General features: G+C 47.4%; 1 protein-coding gene across 2 annotated transcripts in view; it reads right to left on the minus strand.

Annotated features, from left to right (window-relative positions):
* The window catches only part of atat1 (alpha tubulin acetyltransferase 1), a 52,073-nt gene extending 28,353 nt beyond the window's left edge, over window positions 1–23,720 (minus strand). The window contains exons 1-6 of one of the 2 annotated variants that reach the window (XM_078566743.1): window positions 23,257–23,720; window positions 9,710–9,773; window positions 6,941–7,032; window positions 4,677–4,734; window positions 2,444–2,557; window positions 1,161–1,262 (exon numbers count right to left, since the gene is read on the minus strand). In XM_078566743.1, coding sequence (XP_078422869.1) covers window positions 1,161–1,262; window positions 2,444–2,557; window positions 4,677–4,734; window positions 6,941–7,032; window positions 9,710–9,773; window positions 23,257–23,351 — 525 coding nt within the window. In that variant the 5' untranslated portion in view covers window positions 23,352–23,720. The remainder of the gene's footprint in view (window positions 1–1,160; window positions 1,263–2,443; window positions 2,558–4,676; window positions 4,735–6,940; window positions 7,033–9,709; window positions 9,774–23,256) is intronic. The other variant, XM_078566744.1, reaches the window with a different exon arrangement.
* Between the last annotated feature and the right edge of the window lie 2,679 nt (window positions 23,721–26,399).

Below are 26,399 nucleotides of genomic sequence, written 5' to 3' on the forward strand. Positions count from 1 at the left end.
ATCCAAAGCTCTCAGTAAGGAACGTTTGAATAACGAAAGCAAAAAAAATTACGGACACTGGAACTCCGAGACACAAAAAAAACCCAGAAAAAGCTGTAAATTCTCACTGCAGCCAGCAGCATCTGTGGAGGGAGAGAGTCAGGATTAACGTTTCAGGTCACTGGCCATTTTTTTCATCAGAAAGGGAAGATGTTACAGCTGTAGCGATTTCAAGCAATTATAGAGGCAGAGGAAAACAGAGAAGGGAAGAAAGAACAAGAGGGAAAGTCGAGACTGGAGTGGTAGGCAGGAAAGATTAAACAGCAAAAAAAAAAGTGAGATACTGGGGAAAGAGGAGAAGCAAGATGGGTCCAGAGGAGGTGTAAATTTTAATTGTGGAGCAGCATGGAAAATCTGGCAGAGAGGAGGTCCCGGGGATGTGGCAGAACGTAGGTAGATGCCAGAGGTGTGGACCCTGTCGGCCACGGGGCTACTAGAATCCCAAACCCAAGCACCACCCTGTGTTCAGGAATGTTGCCATGGACACGGTTCTGCATGGGACCTGACTGGAGAAATTCTGGGACGCGAATGATCTGCAATTGGAGTTACAACGAGCGTGGAACACAGAAAGAGGCCACTGGGTTGCACTGGTCTGTGCCTTTGCTGAGGCTACACACGGACTTCACCCACCCAATTTCACTGCACCCTGCCACCGGATTTCACCCCATTCTATCAGCAAATCCTTCTGTTCCTTTCTCCCACATGTGCTTATCTAACTTTCTAACATTACTGGAATTCTCGGAATGACGACTCTCCTCTCTTTGCTGCTCGTCTAATTTTTCCTCGCAACACTCCCTTTAACAAAAACAGAAAATGCTGGAAATTGTCAGCAGGTCTGGCTGCATCTGTGGAAAGAGAAACAGAGTTAACGTTTCAGGTCAGTGACCTTTACACTTGCTTGCTGTGACTCAAAGGATTACCAGGTTTAATCCCCACTGAAGATATAACCAATGGGGGGGTACCTGAACCCCTCGATTAGCAGCTGTTCCCCAGAATCAGCGAGCTGCCAGCGCCTTTACCCCATGAGGGGTAGTACTGATGGCAAAGAACCACAGCCCCACTTGCAGGAGGGATGGTGAAATGCAAGCGGTATCAAATGGCAAAATTGCTGCCTTGCTTACCTGAGGGATTGTGGCTGCTAGACCGTAGTGTTTCCTGAGGAAGCAGAGGAACTTGCTGGAGGGACGATCGATGGCCAGGTGGTGAGGTTTAATACCTTCATACTGCAGCAAACAAACATACAGGTGTTTTTTTTAAAAAAAGGTTTTACTCCCAGTAAGGACAGCCTTCATGGCCTTACCCATCCCTATCTCTGCAAACTCCACCAGCCCTACAACCCTCCCAGATCACTGCGCTCCTCAAACTCTGGCCTATTTCCATCACTCTACCATTGGTGGCCATGGCTTCAGCTGCCTAGGCTCCAAGCTCTGGAATTCCCTTCCTAAACCTCTTTGCCCCCTTGGTTTAGCAGAGTCAGAGTTGAACTATTTCTGCGAGTGAGTCCGAAGGTTTCTTCAGTTTTGAATAGAGATGATTTAGGTGAGAAATTCTTTTTTTTTTGTAAAATGAATAAGTATTAAAAATTGACTCTCATGATCTCAAAATGTCCAGAGCAGTTTACAGGCATTAAGCACTTTTGAAGTGTCACTACTGTTGTAATTTAGGGAAACGCAGCAATCAATTGCACACAGGAAGATCCCACAAATAGCAACGATCACCAAGGAAAACCAAATCATCTATTATTGGTTGAGGAATAAATATTGGTCAGGATGCCAGAAGAATCTCCCACACTCTGATGAGCATCGTGGGATCTTTTACATCCGCCTGAGACGGCAGTCGTAACCTTGGCGTAAAGTCTTATCAGGAAGACGGCACTGCCTCCCCGGCACTGCACTGGGGTGTCAGCCTGAATTGTGCGCTCTGGAATCTCTGGAGCGGGGCTTGAACCCAGGGCCTTCTGACAGAGGGCGGCTTGGTACTAACTGAGCCATGGCCGACACCTAGTTGGAAGTCAGAGGATATCGTCTGAACCATTTCACCACCTGAGCACAGGTTGCAACCCTTGGCTGCACTGAAATTCCCTTCAAAGTTCCTAGGTAAGCAGGTCTGGGACAAGAGACATTATCCAGAAGGTTCTTAAGCAACAGGCTTGAGTTGGAATTAAGAGTCCACAGCCTGCATTGCCCAACTCTAAAAGAAATCCCATCATAACACAAAGATATTCGGCTCATTGAGTCTATACTGGCTCCTTCAAAAAACAGTTAAGTGCCACTCCCCCCGCTCTCTGCCTACACCCCTGAAATTTTCTTCCTTCTTCCAAGTATTTATCCAAATCTCTTTGGAAGATTACCATTCAATCTGTATCCACTACCTCATCACTGACAATTATAGTTCTAGTCTGTACCTGAATCATGTAGTCAAACAGCTCCTTGCCGTAACCATGTCGCTGTAGTGACACATGCACATAGAAGTCCAGCACACACAGGGGCTCCATCTCGTTGTGTGCACCTCGCCCATCCTAGATACCCAGGGGACAGAGAGAAAGCTGTGGGGTTACTGAACGACAAAGTGGGTGCTAGCTATGCATAAGGCAGAGGTTGACAATGCATCAAATTCAACCACCTCACATCCTGAAAACAGACTGTAAAAGAAAGTGACTGCCTCAAGAACCTGCATTTGTGTAGCCCCTTCAGCCTAGTAAAACATCCCAAGGTGTTTCATAGGAGCATTATCAGATTAAAAATAATTACACAAAACTACATAAGGAGATATTCGACTGGGTGATCAAAGGCTTGGGCAAAACAGTAATCAGCGTTTTAAAGGCGGACAGAGAGGAGGAGAGGTTTAGGGACAGAATTCCAGAGTTTAGGGCGTAGGCAGCTGAAGGCAGGGCCTCCAATGGTGGAGCAGCTAAAATCAGTGTTCCTGTTATGCAGAGGAACCAAACCAGAGAAAAAACAAATCACCCACCAGCTAAGGAGTTCTGAAGAGTTATGTTGGACTCAAAATGTTAACTCTGTTTCTCTCTCCACAGATGCTGCCAGGTCTGCTGAGCTTCGCCAGCATTTTCTGTTTTCATTTCAGATTTCCAGCATCTGCAGTATTTTACTTTTATTAACCAAAGGGGTCAGCTTGGTTCAGTGGTAGAACTGGACTAGTGGTAAACTAGGTTTATTATTGCCGCGAGTGTAGGAGATGAAGGGATGATCTAATTAAGATGTTTAAGTTGATGAAAGGGGTTGATAGTGCAGATAGAGAGAAACTATTTCCTCCACTGGGACAGTCCAGAGCAGGGGGGGGGCATCAACTTTATAATTAGAGAAAGGCCATTTCAAGGGGGATATCAGGAGGCACTTCTTCTCTAGTGAAAACCTGGAACTCCCTTGCAAAACATTGGTGAGGCAGAGGAGGGGCATAGAGGCCAATTGAAAATTTCAAAACTTGAGATGGGATAGATTTTTATTATTAGGTTAAGGGTATTAAAGGGGCCTGGGTCAAACACAGGTAAATGGACGTGAGGTGCAGAGCAGCAAGATTTGATTAGACCTTTGAAGAGGCTTGAGAGGCCAAAAGGCCTCCACCTGTTCCAATGTGTCCTCAAGTCAACTATGGAACCATACATTGTGCAACTGTGATTGCCTGTGCCACAGACATTGGACTGTATCTTGGGATGGTGGATGGGTGCTGCCCCCAGGTCCCATTGTGGGCTCGAGTTCTTTTACAATGAACGACTTGTGAAGCAACTTCTAAAGGGCACTAAGATTCAGCCGTACAGCGTGGAGTGGAGTAATATGTGCCAAATTGGGCCAATTGGATATTAACGCACTGGTTGGGATTTTTTTAACACTTAACCTCAAATCATCTGGTTCAGTTTCACAATTTGCTATGGGGACATTTGAACTGTACCCTAACCAGCCACAACTGTATCAATAAGACAAGGAAGAAAGACATTAAATAGTCTACAACAGTTCAGACTGATAAGAGAATGTTAAATAAAACTAAAAATCTTGTTACAGCACCACATTTTTATTCCATGCTTACAGTAAAAACAGAACGAGTAATGGTAATCCTTTGAGCATAATGCTCGTTGGGGAAGGAAAAGAGAGGCAGGCATGGAGCATATCAAGTTTGTACGAGAGGGAGAAATACAGAATGCCCCACACTTGAGATGGAGGAAAGGGAAGAGAGACCAGAAACACTTAAGTAAATACATTGGGACAGAAAAACAGAAAGACATAGAGACTATGGGCATGCATGTGCATGTGGAGCCACAGCATGTTATAAAATAGATTCAATTTCAGCATTATCATGTGAGGCTAGGACTAGTGCACTACATTTGCATGGCCATGGGTGGTGAGAGGGGTTGGTGGGGTTGGTGGCAGGGAGAGATGCAGAAAGCAGGACAGACTATAGTGCACGTGGAGCCATATCATATTACACACTAGATGTAGCTTCACCCTTAGTGAGGTTACCATGGGTTTAAATTTATTTGCGAATCAGGGATGGGTAGTAAGGTCTTCCATTCTGATCTACAAGCTCGGCAATGAGACAATCTGAAGAGCCCAAACCACTAATAGTCACACCCAGGCACAGCAAGTACATAGACTTTAGTGAAAAGAGCAAGAGGGATGACTCACCAGCACAAACAGCTTCTTGTGGCCGACCTTCAAGAAACCAATGGTGGCTCCCTTCCCACTGTGGAGAGAGGACATCGGTTCACAGTCAATCACTAGCTCAGAAGAGGTGAGCAAGACCATGCATTAACTCAGGACCTGATCCCTGGGACTACTCCCTCCACCCCTAGCCACCTCCATTTCACCTCTGCCCCTCAGCAATCCAGCTATAATCAGGTGTCTGTCTAAATGTGGGCAGTATCAGAACTGGGATTCCAAATCCCCCCCAACATCCTCCTCTTTACCCAGGAGTAAGGCCATGAGGAAAGGCTATTGCAAATTGCTGATAGCAAACTTTAGAAAGGAGTACTAATGGAACTACCGCTCGTGGGCTTTAACTTTTCTTCTACATAGTATTGAGAGTGCAAAAAGAGGCCATTCAGTCCAATGGGTCCATGCTCCACATGAGCTGCGAATTGCCCAGGTTCCGCTCAGGACAGAAATCAGAATCTCATCGTGGGGGCGGGAGCGGGAAATCGCAGGTCACGAAATCATTGGAGAGGAGGAAGGCCATTGGGTTCCCATATTAATTCATCCATCCATCCATCCACATGGCCCAAAGTTCCATTAATTGCAGAATCCAACTGTTCCTTCAGTGATTTTTGGCTTTCACTGCCGTTACTTTACCCAGCAGTCCATGCCACGTATGATCGCACTCTGTATGGAGAAGCGTGTCCTAATAATTTCCTATCTCAGAGGAAATGTGGATTCTCCATTGTGGGATACATTTTAAGGCTGGAATAGACAGATTTTTAGTATCTCAGGGAATCAAGGGACATATGGGCAGACAAGTGGAGTTGAAAACCAAGATCAGCCAATGATTATGTTAAATGTCAAAGCAGCCTGAACAGGCCATGTAGTCTACTCCTGCTCCTATTTCTTATGTTTGAACATCACTTTTCGGACAAATTTGCTTTCCACTACTTCGAACCTGTGACCCTTTGCCCAGCTTGGACAATTTAATTTCAAGCTATTATCCAGATTTACCTTTAATGTCCCTCTTGTGCACATCTAAGAGTCCACCTTTCAGATACCACCTCTCTAGGCCAGAAAGCCCAAATTCCTCTGGTCACGACTTAAACCTTTGACCATATGGCGTGGGTGGGATTTTAACCCAACCCAAGCAGCAGGAAACTGACAGGATTGGGTGAAACACTCATTTTATTCTTCTTTGCAGTTACTATTGATATCACCAGCATTCCAACCGATCCCACAGGTTTACGAACTGGGGTGGGGGGGTGGAATAAAATGGCCCCTCCCCAAGGATCAGCTTCAACTACACTCAACAAAATTTTAGATGCAGATACTATGGCCAGTGCACCGTAAGAATTTCAGAATCTATTTATTTACAACCTAAAGAAAGGCAGACTTTCTTTTATACAACAACTTTCTTAAAAACATCAAGGGAAACAAGGATAGTGCAGGAAAGTGGTGTTGAAGTAGATGATCAGCCATGATCTCATTGAATGGTGGAGCAGGCTCAAAGGGCTGAATGATCTACTCCTGCTCCTATTATGTTATGTTCTCAACCTCAGGACATTTCAAAGTCCTTTTAGAAAAAAAAGGCTTTGTTTATCTGGCCCCAATGGAATAACTGAGCCAAAGCAGGTGGTCTCACTTCTGCACCAAGGCTGCACTGGAACCAGGGAAGCAGCTGGACTGCTGCAACTGCCTTCAACACCTGTGGGCAACAGAGGGGTTTAGGGGATTAACAGAGGGGTTTCCGGCTTTTGGATGAGCGTATGTATTAGCGGGCAAGTGCGTGGGAGTGGGTATGCATGCCTGTGTAGGAGAGAGTAAGGGCATCAGTGCCTTCCTGTGTGGATGAGAACAAGCAGGTGAGGGCGAGGACATACCAGTGAGGACAGGATCAGCCTTGGCTGTGATGTCTCACATGATAAGCCAACTGAATTGCTTTGCCTGTCTGAACTGCTTTGCCTGTCAAGGTTCATATGGTGACATGCCTGTAAACACCTCAAGCATGGGGAAACACTTATTCACAAGGGAAAACAAGTACAGCCGCGTCCAAAATTTCACCAAAACTCCCAAGCAGCCATCATGCACCCCCTTCCCCCACCACCAATCACACTGCACCCCACCTACTCCGCCAAAGATTCACTTTGGATCATTTGCTTTAAGCACTCCTACTAGTAAGTGCAGACTTCCCCCTGTCGGGCTCTTGTGCAGAAGCAAGAGATGATGCCCGAGTCACTGAGTTTTACACTTACTGGTTAGCATGCCCGTCTTTCAGAAGGTACAGCCGGTGCCGGTTGCTCTGCATCCGCAAGGCATTGGTGATAGGCGCAGACAGCAGCTGGGCCTGCCAACAGAAACAGGACTGTAACTGACAGCCATTCCACTACTGCCGGTCGGTGCCTGGAAACACTGCACGCACAGGGGCGCTCTGGGCAAGGTCAATAGTTGCGTGTCTGACGGAATGACAGTCCACATGATAAACACAATCCCAAGCAAATGACTTGGACTCCAAGATGTTACATAAGTTTCTTATTCTTTAATCTGAACCATTTCAGTATAGTCTCCATCAATTACAGCCAGCATGTTTGTGCATATGCGAATTTGTCCACTATAAGTGGTCACCACCATTATGTGGTAGCGCTATTACTATACAAGAATGTTCATTCTGTGTTGCAAACTATTGCCCAGTTGTTTCCAGTTCCATTCTGACCTGCAGCTTTTTTCCATTCAGTGCTTAGTAAATTCCACATTCACTTAGCAGCAATGAGAAAGGTTTAAGTCCACCCAAGGTGACTGAACATTACAAGACCTATTTTTACTCATTTGAGGGTGCCCTTGCATTCAGTACACCTTAGGGTGGTGAGAAATAGTGAGCAAGCACAGCTGTTTCTGCCCAAAAGAAACACAGCACTTAAGAGGCTGTAACTGGTAAATATAGAAACTGACATTACTGCAGCCTTTTTGATCAATGGATGTTTTCAGCAGTGGGGACTGTACTGTTAAAACCTCTGAGATTTCACCATCCTTCACAAATTATGATTTTTTAACATTCATTGGATATGGGCGTCACTGGCTAGGCCAGCATTTATTACCCATCCCTTGTTCAGAGGGCATTTAAGAGTCGACCACATTACTGTGGGTCTGGAGTCATTCTCACGTGTAGGCCAGACTAGGATAGGACAGCAGATTTCCTTCCCTAAAGGACATTTGTGAACAAGATGCGTTTTTATGACAATTGGCAATTGTTTCATGGGTCATCATTAGACTTTTAATTATTGAATTAAAATTCCACTATCTGCTGTCGTGCTCAGGTCCCCAGAACAATACCCTAGGTCTCTGATTACCAGTCTAGTAACAATACCACTACGCCACTGCCTCCAATGAGTGACAATGAGCACAAATGCAAAACAAAAGGCACTTTTCCCTTACCACCCCCTGCCCTGATCAGAAGATAAAACAAATTCTATAGTGTCATGAAGAGATATTGTCTATAATGTTATTGGAAATTATTTTTAAAAAGCGAGTTTAGTGGTGTCTGTGTATCTTAATTGGATTAAAGCCATCTGGTCTCAGGGCTTTGATGTATAGAAAAGAGGAGGTTTTAAATGGTAATTAGATAAACATGGGGAAGTTTAGAAACATAGGTGTCAAGATGGCAATTTGCATTTTAAAATAAACCATTCAAAAGAATGGGTGAAATCTTACACCTAGCTAGAAGGCGCCAAGCAATCTGTTTATTTTTTTCAGTTTACTAATAAACTTGGTGGAGTCAAAGGATGCTATTGTTAGAAGAGGTAAAATTAAAAGCCTAGTGGTACAGTGGAAAATTTACATTCAAAGAGAAAGATATGTTTAAAGGAGAAAGGAGATTTTGTGCAAGGCAGAGGCATTTTAAGATCCAACAAGTGTGGGAAGCCTCAAGATGCTGTCTGGAAGGACCCAGAGCTGAAAGTAACTAATTTTGAATGCGAATGTCCAGGGGGTGCTTTGCCAGGTGTCTGTTTAACTCTATGAGATTTACTGTTGCCTTAACAGGGGTGTAGTTGACAGTCAGATTACTTAGGGAATTTTTGTAGTTATTATAGTAGTAATTTTGTAGACGTATGAAGTTTACAATCTTTCTTGTATTAATAAACATTTAATTTAGTTTTATAAAAACCTCTTGAGGCTTGGTGGTCTTATTACTACTGAATTCAAAACCTGCATCTCAAAACATACAAATTGCAAAATGGGTTATCACAGTTGCTTCAAGTTTCCCTCTTAGATTTGAACAACCCAGCCTTTACCATCAGCTGTGTCATAATAATAGTCTGTTACTAAACAATCACAGATGTGAGATTTCATCCTTGGACTGTGTCGAGTCAGCTAATCAGAACTGGGACACTTCTTTGGAACAGGAATGGGCCATTCAACCGCCCCACCATCCCGCACCGCCCGTGGCTGGCTGATCGGTATCTTAATTCGGACCCTTCTTGGTTCCACAATTGTTAGAGACCCCCAACAAAAAATACCAATCTTAATTTTGAAATTGTCATTTAATCCCTCAACCTGTTTCCGCATCCTAGCCTCGAAAGCTTCTTTCCTGAAAAGGGAGTTTTCCACATTTCCACAACCCTACCTCACAGCACTACTCCAGTTCCCATGTTCGTTTGTGTGAAGGAGTGCTTGTGGACATCATCCCTGAATAGCCCAGCTCTAATCTTAAAAAGGTTTTGTCACCTATTGCTCTAAATCACTACCGCTCGCACCCCACCCCACTACACCACCAGAGGAAATAGTTTCGCTAGCCACCTAAACGTTTCAATCATAGTCTAACAGAGGTGTTTAATGATCTGCTCAGCTTCTGCACTGAAGGTCCATTCAGTTAATGCTGAAAACATTGCTCAGCACAACAACTGCTGGATTGACACTTTGGTTCTAAAGGTCTTGGTAGAGGCGAGGGTCTCCCAAGAGATCACAGGGCACCTGCGCAAAGACGAGACACACAGACAACCAGCACTGCAATGCATGGCAGACGTTACCTTGGCTGAGGCCTCCCCCATCGTGTCCAAGACTGTAGCCAGCTGGTACTCGAAGGTGGTCCTGCTGGGAAAGAGAAGACGACGACAGCATCAGCAAGCAGCTCCCGTACTGTGGCGCAGAATTACCTCTCGAGGCAAGGAATTGGGCAGGCCATCAGACATTGAGGCAACTCCCAGGCACTACTGGTTGAGGGTGCAGAGAAAATTGCTGAGTGCGACACCAGGGACGAGGGCCGTTAGCTCATGGGGAGATATTATGAGAAGCTGGGGCTCTCCTTGGAGTGGAGAAGGTTAAGAGGAGATTTAATAAAATTGGTCAAAATCCATGAATAGGTTTTGATAGGACAGAAAGGGAGAAAGTTCCCAGTGGTCGGAGGATTAGTAATTAGAGACAGAGATTTAAGAGAACTGGAGGGGAGACAAAATTTTTTTTAAAAAAAGTAGTGAGTTATGATGATCTGGAGCGCATGACCTGAAAGGAACAGAGGAGGAGTAGGCTATTTGGCTTGTTGAGCCTGATCCGCCATTCAAACAGATCATGGCTGGTCATCTACCCCTATGCCATTCCCCCCGCTCCCCCCCCCCCACCCTCCATTAACCCCATATCTCTTGATATCATTAGTATCCAGAAATCAATCTATTTCTGTCTTGAACATGCTCAATGATTGAGCTTCCACAGCTCTCTGGGGTAGAGAATCCCAAAGATTCACCACCCTCTGAGTGAAGAAATTCCTCCTCATTTCAGTCTGAAATGGCCTGTCCCTTATTCTGAGACTGTGTCCCCTTGGTTCTAGATTCACCAGATAGGGGAAACATTCTATCCACATCTACCCTGTCACGCCCTATAGAATTTTGTAAGCTCCAATGAGATCACCTCTCATTCTTCAAAACTCTAGGGAATCTCTCCTCATAAGAGAATCCCACCATCCCAGGGATTACTCTGGGGAACCAAAGGGTGGGAAAGTGGATTCAATCGTGGCTTTCAAATGGGAATTGGATGAATTCTGCAATGATTTTCCAGATTATAGGGAAAAAACAGGGTGGGAAAAGCAGGATTAATTGTATAGCTTTTTCAAAGAGCTGGCACAGGCATGTTAGGCCGAATGGCCTCCCTCTGTGCTGAGATTTTCAATAAATATGCTTACTTTCTAAACATTCCCTCCACGATTCCCCTTACCCTGCAATGACTGAGCTGGTTAAATTGAGTCAGACAGAGCAGGAATATCCCTGGTGTGGTCAATTCTAAATTAGGAATTGGGAATCTTAGTAACTGTTTCCCAGCACTCTGGGTTGGGGACGGCAGGAAAAACACATACAGAAAGCCAGGATTCCTGGTTCTCTTTATTATCCTGCTGGTAGTAGGTGCTTGTGTACAACCTAGGTGATACCAAAAACACACAAATAGTCTACTAAGGTCCACAAGCTAGGCTCATGGCCACTTGGGTCAAGTTAAATAAGAGCATGAGGGGGGCTTAAAATGAACCATCTTTCAACAAGGAACCAAAGCTTTTGGGAGACAAGGAGAAAAGATAGGTAGAAAAAAAGTGCTTGTATATTATCTTTTATGAAGCCAAGACCATCCCTTGCCTTGTTAGCTGAAAAGTTAGCATTTTTTTACATCATTCAGGAAAGACAATGCGCAGAATCTTCTAACATCTGGTTCAACAATAAGGATGACTAATGCATACCACACATACTGTACTACCAATGGAATTACTGAATGACAGTGCGAGGAAGATGGATTAACATCAATACAGATGCAGTCAGTAACGCAGGGTGTTAGGGAGGAGGGATTATTGAGTGATGGTGTGAGAGAGCTGAATCAACAATAGTACAAATACACTAAGTAACAACAGCACAATGGAGGATGGGAGCAGGGATTACTGAGTGACGGCATGAAAGAGTTGAAACACAGTCAGTGACACAGGGTGGGGGGGTTGGGGGCAGAGGCCTTACTGAGTGAATGTGTGGCAACTGGATTAACATCAGTCAAGGTGCAGTCAGCAGCAGAGCGCTGCTGGGGGGTAGTGTTTACTAAAACAAAAACAGAATTACCTGGAAAAACTCAGCAGGTCTGGCAGCATCGGCAGAGAAGAAATCAGTTAACGTTTCGAGCCTTCATGGCCCTTCGGCAGAACTGAAGCATAGTTAGAAGAAGGGAGAAATATAAATTGGTTTAAGGTGGGGGGGGGGGAGAGAGACATTGAGGGTGTGGTGATTGTGGAGATGAGCAGATAATCAAAAGATGTCACAGACAAAAGGGTCAAAGAGGTGTCGAAGGTGGTGACATTTGTCTGAGAAAAGTGCTAATTAAGAATGGAAGACAGGATATTCAAAGTACAGCTCTAGTGGGGGTGGGGTGGAAAGACTAACAAGGTTTTAGTTTAGATTTAAAAATAATGGAAATAGGTGGGGAAAGAAGAATCTATATAAATTATTGAAAAAAGGGGGGGGGAAGAAACGGGGTGGGGATGGGGGGAGGGGGAGTTTAAGATCTAAAGTTGTTGAATTCAATATTCAGCCCGGAAGGCTGTAAAGTGCCTAGTCGGAAGATGAGGTGCTGTTCCTCCAGTTTGCGTTGGGCTTCACTGGACTACTAAGTTCAGTTGTTCAAATGAGCTGGCCAGTGGGTTGGGGTGGGGGGCCGAGGGAACAAGAGAGCATTAATTGTAAGAGTTTGAATCAGAAACATTAAAAAAATAAGCTCACGGAAAAACAGTGTCAAGGCTTCTTTATTAAACCAAGGAGTCACTATTCGTGTAAAATGAGGAGCAGCTGTTGTACAAAGTCATTGAAGCAGCAACAATCGAAGCACTGTGCTCGCATCTGTGCTGCTCAGGCTGGTTTTATTTTTTGGCAGGTAGCACAACAGCAACAATTCAAACCACAGTTGTCAGGCCAGAGTGTGGGGGATTATGTAGTCAGGCCTTAAACAGGCACTCATCCAGAACATTTCTAACTGTTCACGTGAGCAGTACATAGACAAAATAGAAAAATCTTGCATTTCTATATTGCTTTTCACCACCTCAGGACAGCCCAAAGCGCTTTACAGCCAATGAGCACTTTTGAAGTGTCATCAATGTTGCAGTGTAGGAAATGCAGTAACCAATTTGCACACAGCAAACTCCCACAAACAGCAATGAGATCGTGACCAGATCATCGTTCTTGATGTTGGTTGAGGGATAAATATCGGTCTTGCTATTGGGAAGAATTTCCCTCCTGCTCTTCAAAATGGTGCCATAGGATTTTTTACACCTACGCGAGGTGGCAGACGGGTCTTCGGTTCAGCGCGTCATTGAAAAGGTGGCCCTTCCAATATTCCGCCCCCAACCCCCCTCAGTACTGCCCCCAGACAGCGCAGCGGCCACCCCTCCCCCACCCCACCCAGCCCCACTTCCCCGACAGTGCAGCGGCCCCCCTCCCACACTTCCGACAGGGTAGAGGCCAACCCCCTTCCCAGACAGCACAGTAGCCGCACCACCTTCAGTATCGCACCCCCCCACCCCCCCACCCCCCCTGCCCTGCCCCGCCCCCCTGTCAACCGTGCAGCCCCAACCCTCAGTATCGCCTCTCTGCCACTCAGGTCCAGGGTAAGGTATGAAAAAGTTGAGGAATGGGAATGGGTTACTGAGAAACCGCCATCTACCCCACAAAAATGCCCCTTCCTTATTACACGTGCAGAGATTTCCCACCCTTCCCTCCATTTCCCAGAATTCAGATTCCTGTTCCTGATAACGTATTTGGATAGTACCAGGAGGCACATAGGCTGGCTTGAACTGACCAACCTGCCCCCCCACCCCCCTCCGCCATAGTCTGGTGGCACCAAGGCCAACGATAACCTTCTGAAATGAACTAACCCAGGAGGGGATCTTATAGCCTGTAAAACCAAGAGGTTTATACCCATCTAGGCAGTTTGAGCAGGCCAGGGTTCATTTATCTAGAGAAGGCTATGTGCGTTTGGCAGGGGCGAGGGGCATGGTGGTGACTTGAGATACAAGTTTTCAAATTTCCAAAAGGGGTTGATAGAGTAAATGTAGACAAGATCTTTACACTTGTGGGTGACCAATGCAATATCACTAATAAATCCATCTGGGAATTCAGGAGAAACGCCTTTACTCGGAGAGTGGAGAGAAATGTGGAATTCGCTGCCACATGAAGTGGTTGAGAGAAACAAATACAAATGGGATTTTAAAAAGCTGGACAAGTACACAAGGCAGAAAGGAACAGAAGGTTACGCTGACAGGGTGAGGTGAAGTAGAAGAGAAGAAGGCTCATGTGGCGCATAAACATCAGTACAGACCAGTTGGGTCGAATAGCTTGTATCTGTGCTGTAAATTCTGTGTAATTCAATGCAAGGTGCATTATCAACCTGGCCTTAGTACAAGAAAAACATAAAAATAATCTTTTAATGGACCAAGACATTGAAAATGGGAGGCCCATATTTCCCAACATTGCAAAAGTAGAAAAAAATTTCCTCAGCCTTTCACAATGACTTATTCAGCAGGTGTCATTTTCCCTTCCTCTCCACTCAATGCTGGTTGAGCTAGCAGAAACACAACACAACGCATGTTGATGCATTCTGTGGGCGTCAGAATTTAACACCCAACTGGTCCCATGCATCAGTTTGCTCAAATGCGGGCATCAGCGTGGGTAGACCAAAGAGAGGAACTGAACAATTACTACTGCAATGCACAAACTGCATGGATCGGGCCACAGTTACCCACAGGTGCCCGGCCTCATTACAAAAGAAAAATGTACCTTGATTGGACCAAGATGCTCAAAATGGAGGCCCACATTCCTTTCCCCCACCCCCCGAAAAAGTAGGAAGTTCAATGGTGTCACCATTGACAATGGCGGATATCAGTAGCCAGTCCTTCTCCTTTCCTCCCTGCCAAATGCACAACTAGGCATCACAGCCCTAAGAAAATGAATAAAAAAGCATTGCACTTATATAGCACCTGTCACCATTGCACGACGTCCGAGAGTGCTTTCCAGTCAAAGTAGTACTTTTTTGAAGCGTAGTCACTCCTGTAATGCAGGAAGCGCAGCAGCCAATTTGCGCGCACACAGTAACGTGATAATGTCCAGATAATCCATTTTGGTAATTTTACGAGGAGTAAATATTGACCAGGGCACTGGGGATGACTTCCCCACTCTTCTTCAAAATAACACCATGGGATGTTTTATGTCCACCTGAATGGACAGACAGGGCCCTTGGTTCAATGTCTCATCCGAAGGAACGACACCGCCGACAGTGCATCATCACCTCAGTGCTGCACTGGAATGCCGGCCTAGATTACGTGCCCAGCTCTCTGAAGTTGACTGTGCTACCAATGAGATCGTCTTTTCTGCTACAACCAACTTGTCAGAGGGAGGAGATGACGGAGTTAACATTTCCTCCTTTGTCTTGCCAATGTACTTTCTTTATTCTTTCATTGATTGTGGGCATTGTTGGCAAGGCTTATCCTTAATTGCCCTCGAACTGGGTGACCTGCTAGGCTGTTTCAGAGGGCAGTTAAGAGTTAACCACATTGCTGTGGATCTGCAGGCCACATCAGATCAGGATAGCAGATTTCCTTCCGTAAAGGGCATTAGTGAACCAGATGGGTTTTTAATGACCATCAATAAGAGTTTCAATGATGGTCACTATTACTGAGACCAGCTTTGTATTCCAGACTTATCATTCAAATTTAAATTCCGCCAGCTGCCATGGTGGGATTTGAATCCACGCGCCCTCTGGATTACCAGTCCAGCGACATTACCACTACGCTACCGCATTCCCCAGTGTGTTGGCAATCATACTGATCATTCAGCACCGTTGGTGAAGCACCAGTGCACACTTGTGAGCTTGGTGGCCTTGCTGTACGGATGTCAGTGGGAGCGGAGACATCTGTTGTACAGATCAACAACTGATCCACTGGGGTCGCCCTGCTTATGATGGGGAGGACCACACAAGGAGCTTCCAGCGAGAGCCAGCTGTCAGTTCGGTCATCCATTGATGGAACACGTCCAGTCTGCGCACAGCGGGAGCACACTTCTTTGTGGACAATAAGCCACCATAGTTTAGCACAAATTGGAAGACTGGACGAAAACTCAATGCGGGATCGGATATGGGCAGAGAGTTCAACACCTCTCCTTTTGGGGGCATGTCGGGCCAAAGTAATGACTAGCTCAATCCAAAAGGAATCGTCTGTCATGTGCAAGAAAAGGTCAAAAATCACAGCGCATTCTTGTTTAGATTCATCGAGCTCTCTGTAGCTTTGGAGACCACTGAATAAACCTTCATTTGCAATGAATCGGGCTGGGGACATCAATTCCTACAGGAGCTGTATTTACGAATGCTTTTGTGACTGAGACAAAGGGACTGGAACCAAACTGAGATTAGACATGCACTCAAAAAAAAAAGCTTCATTGTTTTCAAAACAGAGACTGGTTCTTGAGCAACCAGAAAGATATTGGTTGGGATCCTGGCTCTCGACAAGAGGTTACTGCGCAACATGGGAAGGTTTATGGCACAGGACAAGGCTATTCGTCCCATCATATCTGTGCTGGCTGACAAAGAGCTGTGCAGTCTAATCCCACTTACTAGCTCTTTAGTCAGTAGCAGCGTAGGTTATGACACCCTGAGGGATATCTAAGTGTTCTTGAAATACAGTTCAGGTTTCTGTCTCTAACACCCTTTCGGGATGAGAGTTCCAGGCATGTGCCCCACACCCTCTGGGTGATAAGTTTACTCAACTCCCCTCTAGTCCTTCCACCTGAAGGTGGTCTTGTGGCACAGTGGGTAGCATTCCCACTTCTGAGTCTGAAGCTCCGGGTCCGAGTCCCACCCCAGGACTTGACCATGGAAGGTGCATATGTGGCAAGGCCAAGCAGGCCGATTGCTGACCTATAACTCCTTCGGATACACCTATAGCTGGTGGTAAGAGCGGGAGAGTCTCCTGGTCAGCCAGAACCATGTGGTAGCTGCTGGCGCAACTGCCTCTCCATGTTAAAAGACACCACAGGCAAGCGTTCTCCTCACTTCAAGCAATGGCTAGAGAGCGAATCCCTCCAATTATTTTAAGTCTATGCTCCCTGATTCTTGACCTCTTCTGCGAATGGAAAGAGTTGCTTCTTAACCACTCTAACTCGGCCCCTTGTAACAGCGAGCTAAAGGGGCCTCACACGCTGTTGGGAATGAAGATCGAGGCCTGGGTAATGCAGCGAGTTATAGCACTGCCTTTCAGTTTCTGACTCCTCACATCAAATCCACCCCATTACCAAGGAACAATGGCTGCAAGCAAGCTACAAAAACAGCAATCATCCTCCCTGATGAGGAGAGGGAAATGGGGTCCCTGATGACACTTCTGGCAAGAGGTGGCAAGCCGAATCTCTGTGGAAGCACTGATACCCGAGCTGGTTGGATGTGGAGTGGCTCAATACAACCTGGCTCACTTCTGGGACAGTGAGAGAAAAAGCAGTCAGTGGGTTCCAGACACTTGCTCCTCGGCTTGACTTCAAACTGCAAGCCACAGAAGTAACTGCTAGGGTCTAAGGTAGAATGGGATGTTTACCTGGAAAACTGCGAAGTTTCAGCTGAGCACTTATACAGCACCTTTCATACCCTCAGAAAGAATATTTATAAAGCATTTACAGCAAATTTACTTTTGAAATATTAATAAGTGTAATAAAGTTAATAAAGCATAAGGGGTCCTGTGCTTTATAAATAGAAGCAGAGAACACAAAAGCAAGCTATGATAAACCTGTACATGCCTTGCTTGCCCTCAATTGGAGTTTTGCATCCAGTTCTGGCACTTCAGGGATGGAGGTGGAGGCATTAGAGAGGGTGCAGAAAAGATTCATGAAAATAGTTCAAGGGATGAGGATCTTCACTTACATGGCTAGATTGAAGAAGGTGGGGCTGTGCTTCTCGGAGAAGAGAGGATTAAGAGGATATTTGATAAGAGGAGTTCAAAACGACGAGGGGTCTGGACAGAATAAACTGTGCCTATTGGTGGAAGGATCGAGAACTGAAGGACACTGATTTAAGGTGCTTGGCAAAAGGAATGATGGTGAATGAGGAAAAGTTTTTTTTTTAAACTCAACAAGTGGTTAGGATCTTAAATGCATTGCCTGAGTGTGTGCTGGAGGCAGATTCAACTGAGGCCTTGAAAAGAAAATTGGATAACCATCTGAAGAGAAAAAAAAATTGCAGGCTACAGAAGAAAGGTGTGGGTGTGAAGCTGGATAAGCTGTTCTTGCAGAGAGCAGGCAGGGTCACAATGGGCCAAATGGCCTCCTTCTGCACTGTTACCATTCTATCATTCCAGATGGAATGGGAAGCTTATCTGGTAAACACTGTACTTTGAGCATTTATACAGTGCCTTTCATAAGCTCAAGGCTTCCCAAAGTGCTTTATGGCCCATTTACTTCTGAAATGCAGTCATTGTTGTAATGTATGAAATACGGTAGCAAACTTGCACATAGTAATGGCCCCCCACAATCATATACTGTAATGCAATAATGACCAGATAATTTGGTTTTGGTTATGTGCTGGTTGAGGGAAAGGGTATTTTTGTGAGGTAGATGGGTGTCGTGGGGGGCAGCAGGTGGTGGTGGTGGTGAACAGTGTGATGGAAGGATGACATAGGTTCGACAGCACAGCAAAAATGCCCTTTGGTCTAACTGGTGTCCGTGCTCCACACCAGCCGCTTCCCGATTTTATTACCTCTTCACAAACCACCCCTCCCCTCAAGCACACCCCATCTTCCTCTATTCCCTAAACCTTCAAAAATCTATCCGCAGCCTTGTGGCAGCAAACTTAAAGGCACAAGACCACCGGGATTCTCCACGGAGACCGTGGGGTCACTTTAACCCAACTAGTCAGGTGGGGGTCCCATGGGACCGGGTGGAACACCAGTTTTACCTCTCATCCAATGCTACACTCCATTAACAATTGCGACAGGAGTGGGTGCGGGGGTTAAAATTACTTTAGCACCTAACCCTGTGCAACAGGCAGGCTAGGTTAAAGCTGCTCCCTATTTGTTTGGCAAAGCAAGCAAGATAGTTACTCCTTGGAGTTTATCTCCTACACAATGAGGATCAATCGCACAAGCAGGAGAAAAGGTACAAGTTGGGGATGTGCAACTTTAAGGCAGCCATTAGGAAGCATTTCTTTGCAAAGAGCACTATCACAGAGCTTGAGCAGTGGTTCAGGCCGAGATTCTGGATGCACTGAAGAAATTACAAATGGCCCAAAGGTCTTTGTTCATCCGAATCAGTTTTGTGAAGTGGTGCTAACGCCAGAATATCAGTCTCCACTGGTCATGGGTTCAACACAAGTTCACCTGCCTTTAAATCACCGAGCTCAATTCCAGATTAATTCGGTCAGCGAGGGCAGGAAACAAGTTTCCTTGCACCGGACATTTACATCTTCCTTTGATTCTTCACACCCTTAAGAGGAGGAACAACCGGGAGGAAACGCAGGTAATTTTTCAACCTAACACTGATTCCTTGCTCTTTCATATCTACAGACCCTTGAAGAAACTGCAGTCCCTCAGCTGTAATCTTCAGAGCCCCAAAATCCCAGCAGAGCTCAGCATTTGAGCGTACCAACCTCAGCTGCACAAACACAAGGAAAACAACACGAGATGCAGAAGTGGTCATCAAAAGCCGGAAAACTTCCCAGAGAGGGAAGAGGAAAGGCTGGAAGCTTAAGCACCATTGAGAATTTCAATAGCTTTGAGATACACAAATTCACTGCCTTCCGAATTCACAAGACCAAGTTCAACAGGTCAATAGGGCTGCTCAAATTGTCTTTCAAGGAAGGCGAATGTGTGCACTCTGTCCATGAGCGCACTCAAAAGGGACAGAGCATGTCTTACTGATCTTCAACAACAGAAAGTCGACCCACACCCCCCCCACCCACCCACCTTGACATTCAACAGGATTACTGTCGCTGAAGCCCCCACCATCAACACATTGGGGATCACCATTCACCAGAGTGTGCTTCTGGCCACAGCATGTCAGAATCCAAGAGAGGCATCATCGCCCTCACCTACTAGCAGAAGGGGGAAATTAGAAATTGGTGACCCAGCTCACTGCTGAACAGGGACAAATTGGGTCAAGTCTGCTCCGGAGTCGGCGATCCACCCCGACCAGACCTGCGTTATACCCGGCAAGATCATCCCTAATCAATAATTATATCCCTGAGTAGCACAAGGCTGTGTGGGGGAATAGGGGTATGGACAACTGCCTCATCAGCCTGGACCAGGAGGAGGCCTTTGACAGAGTATCGCACAGCTACACAATGGATATACCCTCCAAAACGGGGTCTGGGGAAGGAATCTGCAAGTGGATCCAACTGCTCTAGACAAACATCAGTAGCCCAGTTTCAATCAATGGGTGGGAATTGAAAAGCTTTCAAATTAAATCTGATGTCAGGCAGGGCTGCCCTCTCTCCCGCTGACCTGTTCGTGTGTTGCACAGAAGCCTTTATCAAGTCCATCAGGAAGGATCCGGGTGTAAGAGGAGTGATGATGCCAGGCAGTGGAGGGACTCAGGTCAAAGCCTTCCTGTACATAGACTATGTCGGCATCTTTTGTGGTCAGTGTGCAAGCTGACGAGCGTCTGCGACCAGTTCAAACTGGCCTTGGGAGCCAAGGTAAATCGCAGCAAGAGCGAGGCCATGTTCTTTGGGAACTGGGCCGATCAATCCTTTGAGCCCTTCAGGTCAGGCTGCCTGAAGGTGCTGAGGATATGATTTGGAGGGGCCGGGACGTGCAGTAAAAACTAGAAGTGCGGAGCCAAGGTGAGGCAGAAACTGGGCATGTGGGAGCAATGCTCCTTCTCCATTACAGTTAAGAACCTGGTCATCAGGTGTGAGGCGTTCTCAGTGTTGCTGTACATGGTGCACGTCTGGCCCATTCCTCACTCCTGCACGTTTTTGTCAAGTTTCACAGGACTCTGTGCTCTATGGACTGTTCCCAGGGACAGACACTGAGACAAACACCAACTGCAGCTGGAGGATCATCAACTCGGTGAAAGACGCTCTTTGGTCTGCCTGAAACTTGTTGGTCTTCCAGTGCAAAGAGTTGTCCCCGACCGAGTGTTGCAGACTGGCACATTCCAAGGTCCTGGACTAAATGCTGAGGAAAGCACTCAAGCTTGGGGCAGCCATCGCGGAGGCGCAATGGGGAAAGGGCCATCAGCCATAGTACGTTTAGGAGCTGGTAACATTGTAGAACGACTCCTCAGGCTGTATGCCTAACATTGAATGTATATAGTAAATATCACAATTATATTGAGGCACCTCAAAGTCCAACGGGGGGGGGGGGGAAAGAGGAGGGAGGGGGGGAAAAAGAGGAGGGAGGGGGGGAAAAAGAGGAGGGAGGGGGGGAAAAAGAGGAGGGAGGGGGGGAAAAAGAGGAGGGAGGGGGGGAAAAAGAGGAGGGAGGGGGGGAAAAAAGGAGGGAGGGGGGGAAAAAGAGGAGGGAGGGGGGGGGAAAGAGGAGGGAGGGGGGGAAGAGGAGGGAGGGGGGGGAAAGAGGAGGGAGCAGGGGGAAAGAGGAGGGAGGGGGGGGAAAGAGGAGGGAGGGGGGGAAAGAGGAGGGAGGGGGGGGAAAGAGGAGGGAGGGGGGGAAGAGGAGGGGGGGGAAGAGGAGGGGGGGGGAAAGAGGAGGGGGGGGGAAAGAGGAGGGGGGGGGGAAGAGGAGGGGGGGGAAAGAGGAGGGGGGGGGAAAGAGGAGGGAGGGGGGGGAAAGAGGAGGGAGGGGGGGAAAGAGGAGGGAGGGGGGAAAGAGGAGGGAGGGGGGGAAAAGAGGAGGAGGGGGGGAAAAGAGGGAGGTGGGGGGGAAAGAGGGAGGTGGGGGGGAAAGAGGGAGGTGGGGGGGGAAAGAGGGAGGTGGGGGGGGAAAGAGGGAGGTGGGGGGGGAAAGAGGGAGGTGGGGGGGGAAAGAGGGAGGTGGGGGGGGAAAGAGGGAGGTGGGGGGGGAAAGAGGGAGGTGGGGGGGGGGAAAGAGGGAGGTGGGGGGGGGAAGAGGGAGGTGGGGGGGGAGAGGGAGGTGGGGGGGGAAGAGGGAGGTGGGGGGGAAGAGGGAGGTGGGGGGGGAAAGAGGGAGGTGGGGGGGGAAGAAACGGGAGGTGGGGGGGGAAGAAACGGGAGGTGGGGGGGAAGAAACGGGAGGTGGGGGGGGAAGAAACGGGAGGTGGGGGGGGAAGAAACGGGAGGTGGGGGGGGAAGAAACGGGAGGTGGGGGGGGAAGAAACGGGAGGTGGGGGGGGAAGAAACGGGAGGTGGGGGGGGAAGAAACGGGAGGTGGGGGGGAAGAAACGGGAGGTGGGGGGGAAGAAACGGGAGGTGGGGGGGGAAGAAACGGGAGGTGGGGGGGGAAGAAACGGGAGGTGGGGGGGGAAGAAACGGGAGGTGGGGGGGGAAGAAACGGGAGGTGGGGGGGGGAAGAAACGGGAGGTGGGGGGGGAAGAAACGGGAGGTGGGGGGGGGAAGAAACGGGAGGTGGGGGGGAAGAAACGGGAGGTGGGGGGGGAAGAAACGGGAGGTGGGGGGGGAAGAAACGGGAGGTGGGGGGGGAAGAAACGGGAGGTGGGGGGGGAAGAAACGGGAGGTGGGGGGGGAAGAAACGGGAGGTGGGGGGGGAAGAAACGGGAGGTGGGGGGGGGAAGAAACGGGAGGTGGGGGGGGAAGAAACGGGAGGTGGGGGGGGAAGAAACGGGAGGTGGGGGGGAAGAAACGGGAGGTGGGGGGGGAAGAAACGGGAGGTGGGGGGGGAAGAAACGGGAGGTGGGGGGGGAAGAAACGGGAGGTGGGGGGGGAAGAAACGGGAGGTGGGGGGGAAGAAACGCAAGGGGGGGGGAAGAAACGCAAGGGGGGGGGAAGAAACGCAAGGGGGGGGGAAGAAACGCAAGGGGGGGGGAAGAAACGCAAGGGGGGGGAAGAAACGCAAGGGGGGGGGAAGAAACGCAAGGGGGGGGAAGAAACGCAAGGGGGGGGGAAGAAACGCAAGGGGGGGGGAAGAAACGCAAGGGGGGGGGAAGAAACGCAAGGGGGGGGGAAGAAACGCAAGGGGGGGGGAAGAAACGCAAGGGGGGGGGAAGAAACGCAAGGGGGGGGGAAGAAACGCAAGGGGGGGGAAGAAACGCAAGGGGGGGGAAGAAACGCAAGGGGGGGGGGAAGAAACGCAAGGGGGGGGGAAGAAACGCAAGGGGGGGGGAAGAAACGCAAGGGGGGGGGAAGAAACGCAAGGGGGGGGGAAGAAACGCAAGGGGGGGGAAGAAACGCAAGGGGGGGGGGAAGAAACGCAAGGGGGGGGGAAGAAACGCAAGGGGGGGGGAAGAAACGCAAGGGGGGGGGAAGAAACGCAAGGGGGGGGGGAAGAAACGCAAGGGGGGGGGAAGAACGCAAGGGGGGGGGGGAAGAAACGCAAGGGGGGGGGGGGGAAGAAACGCAAGGGGGGGGGGGGGAAGAAACGCAAGGGGGGGGGGGAAGTGGGGATTCAGAGACACAGATATGAACCGTAACTGAATTACGCATTAGGAGCACCACTCACTTGCTGGAATTCGTCCTTCGGCCAGGCTGGAGATGGTGATCCAGGACTGTGACCCTCTCGGGGAAAAGGGGGTTGATATCAAAAGGGAACTCCATGGTGTGAAATCTCGATTGGAAAATCAGCAGCCACCCAGGGAACGAAAGTGTTTTTAAAATTTGTTTTAAAAATACACAAAAATAAATAATGCAAAAAAAACTGTTTGATTAAAAATGCAGTTAAAATTAAAAAATGACATCAAAATAGGTTTTTTAAAAATATCTATAAAACAATGATTTAAATGAAGGGAGGGAGGAGGGGGTGTGAAGAGAAACCCTGGCCTTTCTTCTCCAGAGCTCAGGGTGGTTCCCAAAACCTGTACCACCGCCCAGAATAAATGCTGCTTAACTGTCGGCACAGACATAAAAGGGCTTTAAAAACTCATTATTTTCAAATAACATTTTCTGTTTCACAGCCCGGGGACCACATCCTCCCTTTCCCTTTCTCTCCGGGTCATTAATTAAAATTACCACTAGCCCTGAACCGCTCAGACACCAAGTCGCCCGGGCGACCGGCGCACGCTTCCGCCAGAGAAGGGCGGCGGACGTCGCGTCGCCGCTCGCCCGCCATCTTGGGTGAGGCGCGGCTGGACAAAGGGAAAAGGGCCAAGTTGAAGTCCGAGGTTGTGCAGATTGCAAGCACCATTGCATGGAATTTAAGATGTTACAGCACCATGGAACTTACCCCCCACCCCCCTCTTCCTCCCCTGTATCACCCACTGCATTTTTTTCTTTAATCAGTCTCTGATTTAAAATAAAATATATTTTTTTACCTCTAACTTTAAAGAAAATGTTTTAAAGTACAGGCCCAGGCTGCTGATTAATGGACAATCCCAATGGGTCGAATCCCAGGGAATTCACCTCCAAATCCACGTTGAGAGGAGCTTCATAATAGCCCGATGAGACCCCTTCCACGTGAATGCGTCTCTATGTAACCAGACGTGCCGACAAATGCAGCCTATGTCAAAAACAACAGATTCAAATGCCAAATGAAAACACAGTAAAGCAGTAAATGTGTGAAAAAGTCTTTATTAAATTTGATCATGCCTTACAATGATCTGACTTTGCAAAAGGCTCAGGCTGACTTGAGCCACGTTAGCAGATCTTCTTCAATGTCGGGGTAGGCAACTGTCCTCATCCTCTTCCTTCCTGGAGAGAATGCCCGCTTGTCGAACTGGTTCAAGGCGGTTTGCTTCATGTTTCATAATGGTGGACAACCTGGATGGCAGAATCTCCCATTCCTTTGCAATGTCCACTTCCTGTTTCGTTTTCCACTTGCTGTATCAACTTCACCTTCTCTGATCGACAACACTTTTAACTTCCTCACAGGTTTAGCCATATTTGCAGGTTTTGCAAGCCCTTTCACAGGGAGATCTCAAAATCAAATGATGGCTTGTCCAGCCCTCTACGATTTTGAGCCCTTGTGTGTTCTAATTCCACTCTGACTGGTCGGCACCGTCATATGAAAAGCTTAGACAAGTTTGGCTAATCTGGAGTTACCAGTGCGGAATTTTGGCTTACCATGAGCATAGTTCTATGGGATTTGCTATTCCGCCAGCGGGAAAGGTTGACGATTTCGACATTACCAGAATTTCTTGTCATCCAAGTTTGACTCATAGCGATTTCACTGTAACTAACATCTGAAATGAAGAAACCAAAAAACAAAATACTGCGGTTGCTGGGAACCTGAAATAAAGACTGTAAAGGTCGATGATCTTTCATTGTCCGGACTCCGTGGACATGGGTTTGGTTTACAGATGTACAACGATGATATCCAACTCCATCTCTCCACTGCTTGCTTTGACCACCCTCTATGACCTTCTTCTGATGAAAGGTTACAGATCTGAAACATTAACTCTGTTTCTCTCTCCAGGACCACTGATGCTGCCTGACCTGTTGTGTGCTTACAAGCATTTTCTGTTTTATTTCTTATAAAAGGCAGGAATGTTAATGTTTTTGGATGGAACATTTTCTAGTAAGGGGTCCCAACCAGAGTTGTCAAATGTTCATCACATGATCTCCCAACAATGGTCACCTGGCACATCCATCCTCATTGCATAACACACCTTCCCACATTAATTGGAAAATGAACTGGCTCTTTGTTATCTAATTGGATGATTCTTGAATGTCAAAGAGCAGTTTTTTCCCATCTTTAACAGTCTTAAACAAAATAAATTAAAGGAAATGATTTTTCTTTGAAAAGCACGCAATATTTTGAATGTCCAGGAGATTAAGCTTTAATTCCCCGAGACTGTGTTGCCTATTATCTGCCAAAACATTTTCAGTAATTTCAATTTCCTCTGACTAAACATTGGAAAGGCCAAGCCCTTGGCCTCTGACACAAACTGCACACATTTGCCACCATTACTGTTCCTCTCCCTGGCCACTGTGCCAAGCTATTTACAATTTTGATGCTCTATTTAACACCAAGGTCTTGACCCATATCCTCTTCACTGACTTACATTGGCTCATGTCTGACAATGCCTCAATTATAAAATCCCCATCCTTATTTTCAAATCCTCACATGACCTTGTTCGTGCCGATCCCTGTAACCTCCACTAGCACGACCAACCTCGAGATCTCTGTGTTCCTCCAATTTTGGCCTCCTGCGCATCCCTGAATTTCATCACTCCACTCCACCTTTGGTGGAGCTATCTTCTGCTGCCTAGGTCCTGTGCACATCATATCACATGGATACATTACACTTTTTTCTATCACAGATCTTCCTTTAAGGTCTCCCACCTCCTTCTGCTCCTTAGATACAGCCAGACCTGCTGAGTATTTCCAGCATTATCTGTTTTTATTTCCTGCTTCTGTGCAATTTTCTTAATAATTTTGCTGAGATAGTATTTTTTATTGTGGAGCTATTTGTGACCATTATCATTTCCAAAGCTCTTTTTGTTCCTGTAATACCATACTCTCAGATATTATAGTAAAACATCATTTGCCTGCAGGAACTCTATCTCTCAGAACTGTTACAGCGCAGAAGGAGGCCATTTGGCCCATCGTGTCTGCACTGGATCTCCAAATGAACAATTCACTTAGTGCCATTTCCCCTGCCTTCTCCCTGTAACCCTGCACATTGTCACTGTTCAGATAACAGTCTAA

This window comes from Cetorhinus maximus, chromosome 21 (assembly GCF_964194155.1).
Source record: "Cetorhinus maximus chromosome 21, sCetMax3.hap1.1, whole genome shotgun sequence".
NCBI lineage: Eukaryota > Metazoa > Chordata > Chondrichthyes > Lamniformes > Cetorhinidae > Cetorhinus > Cetorhinus maximus.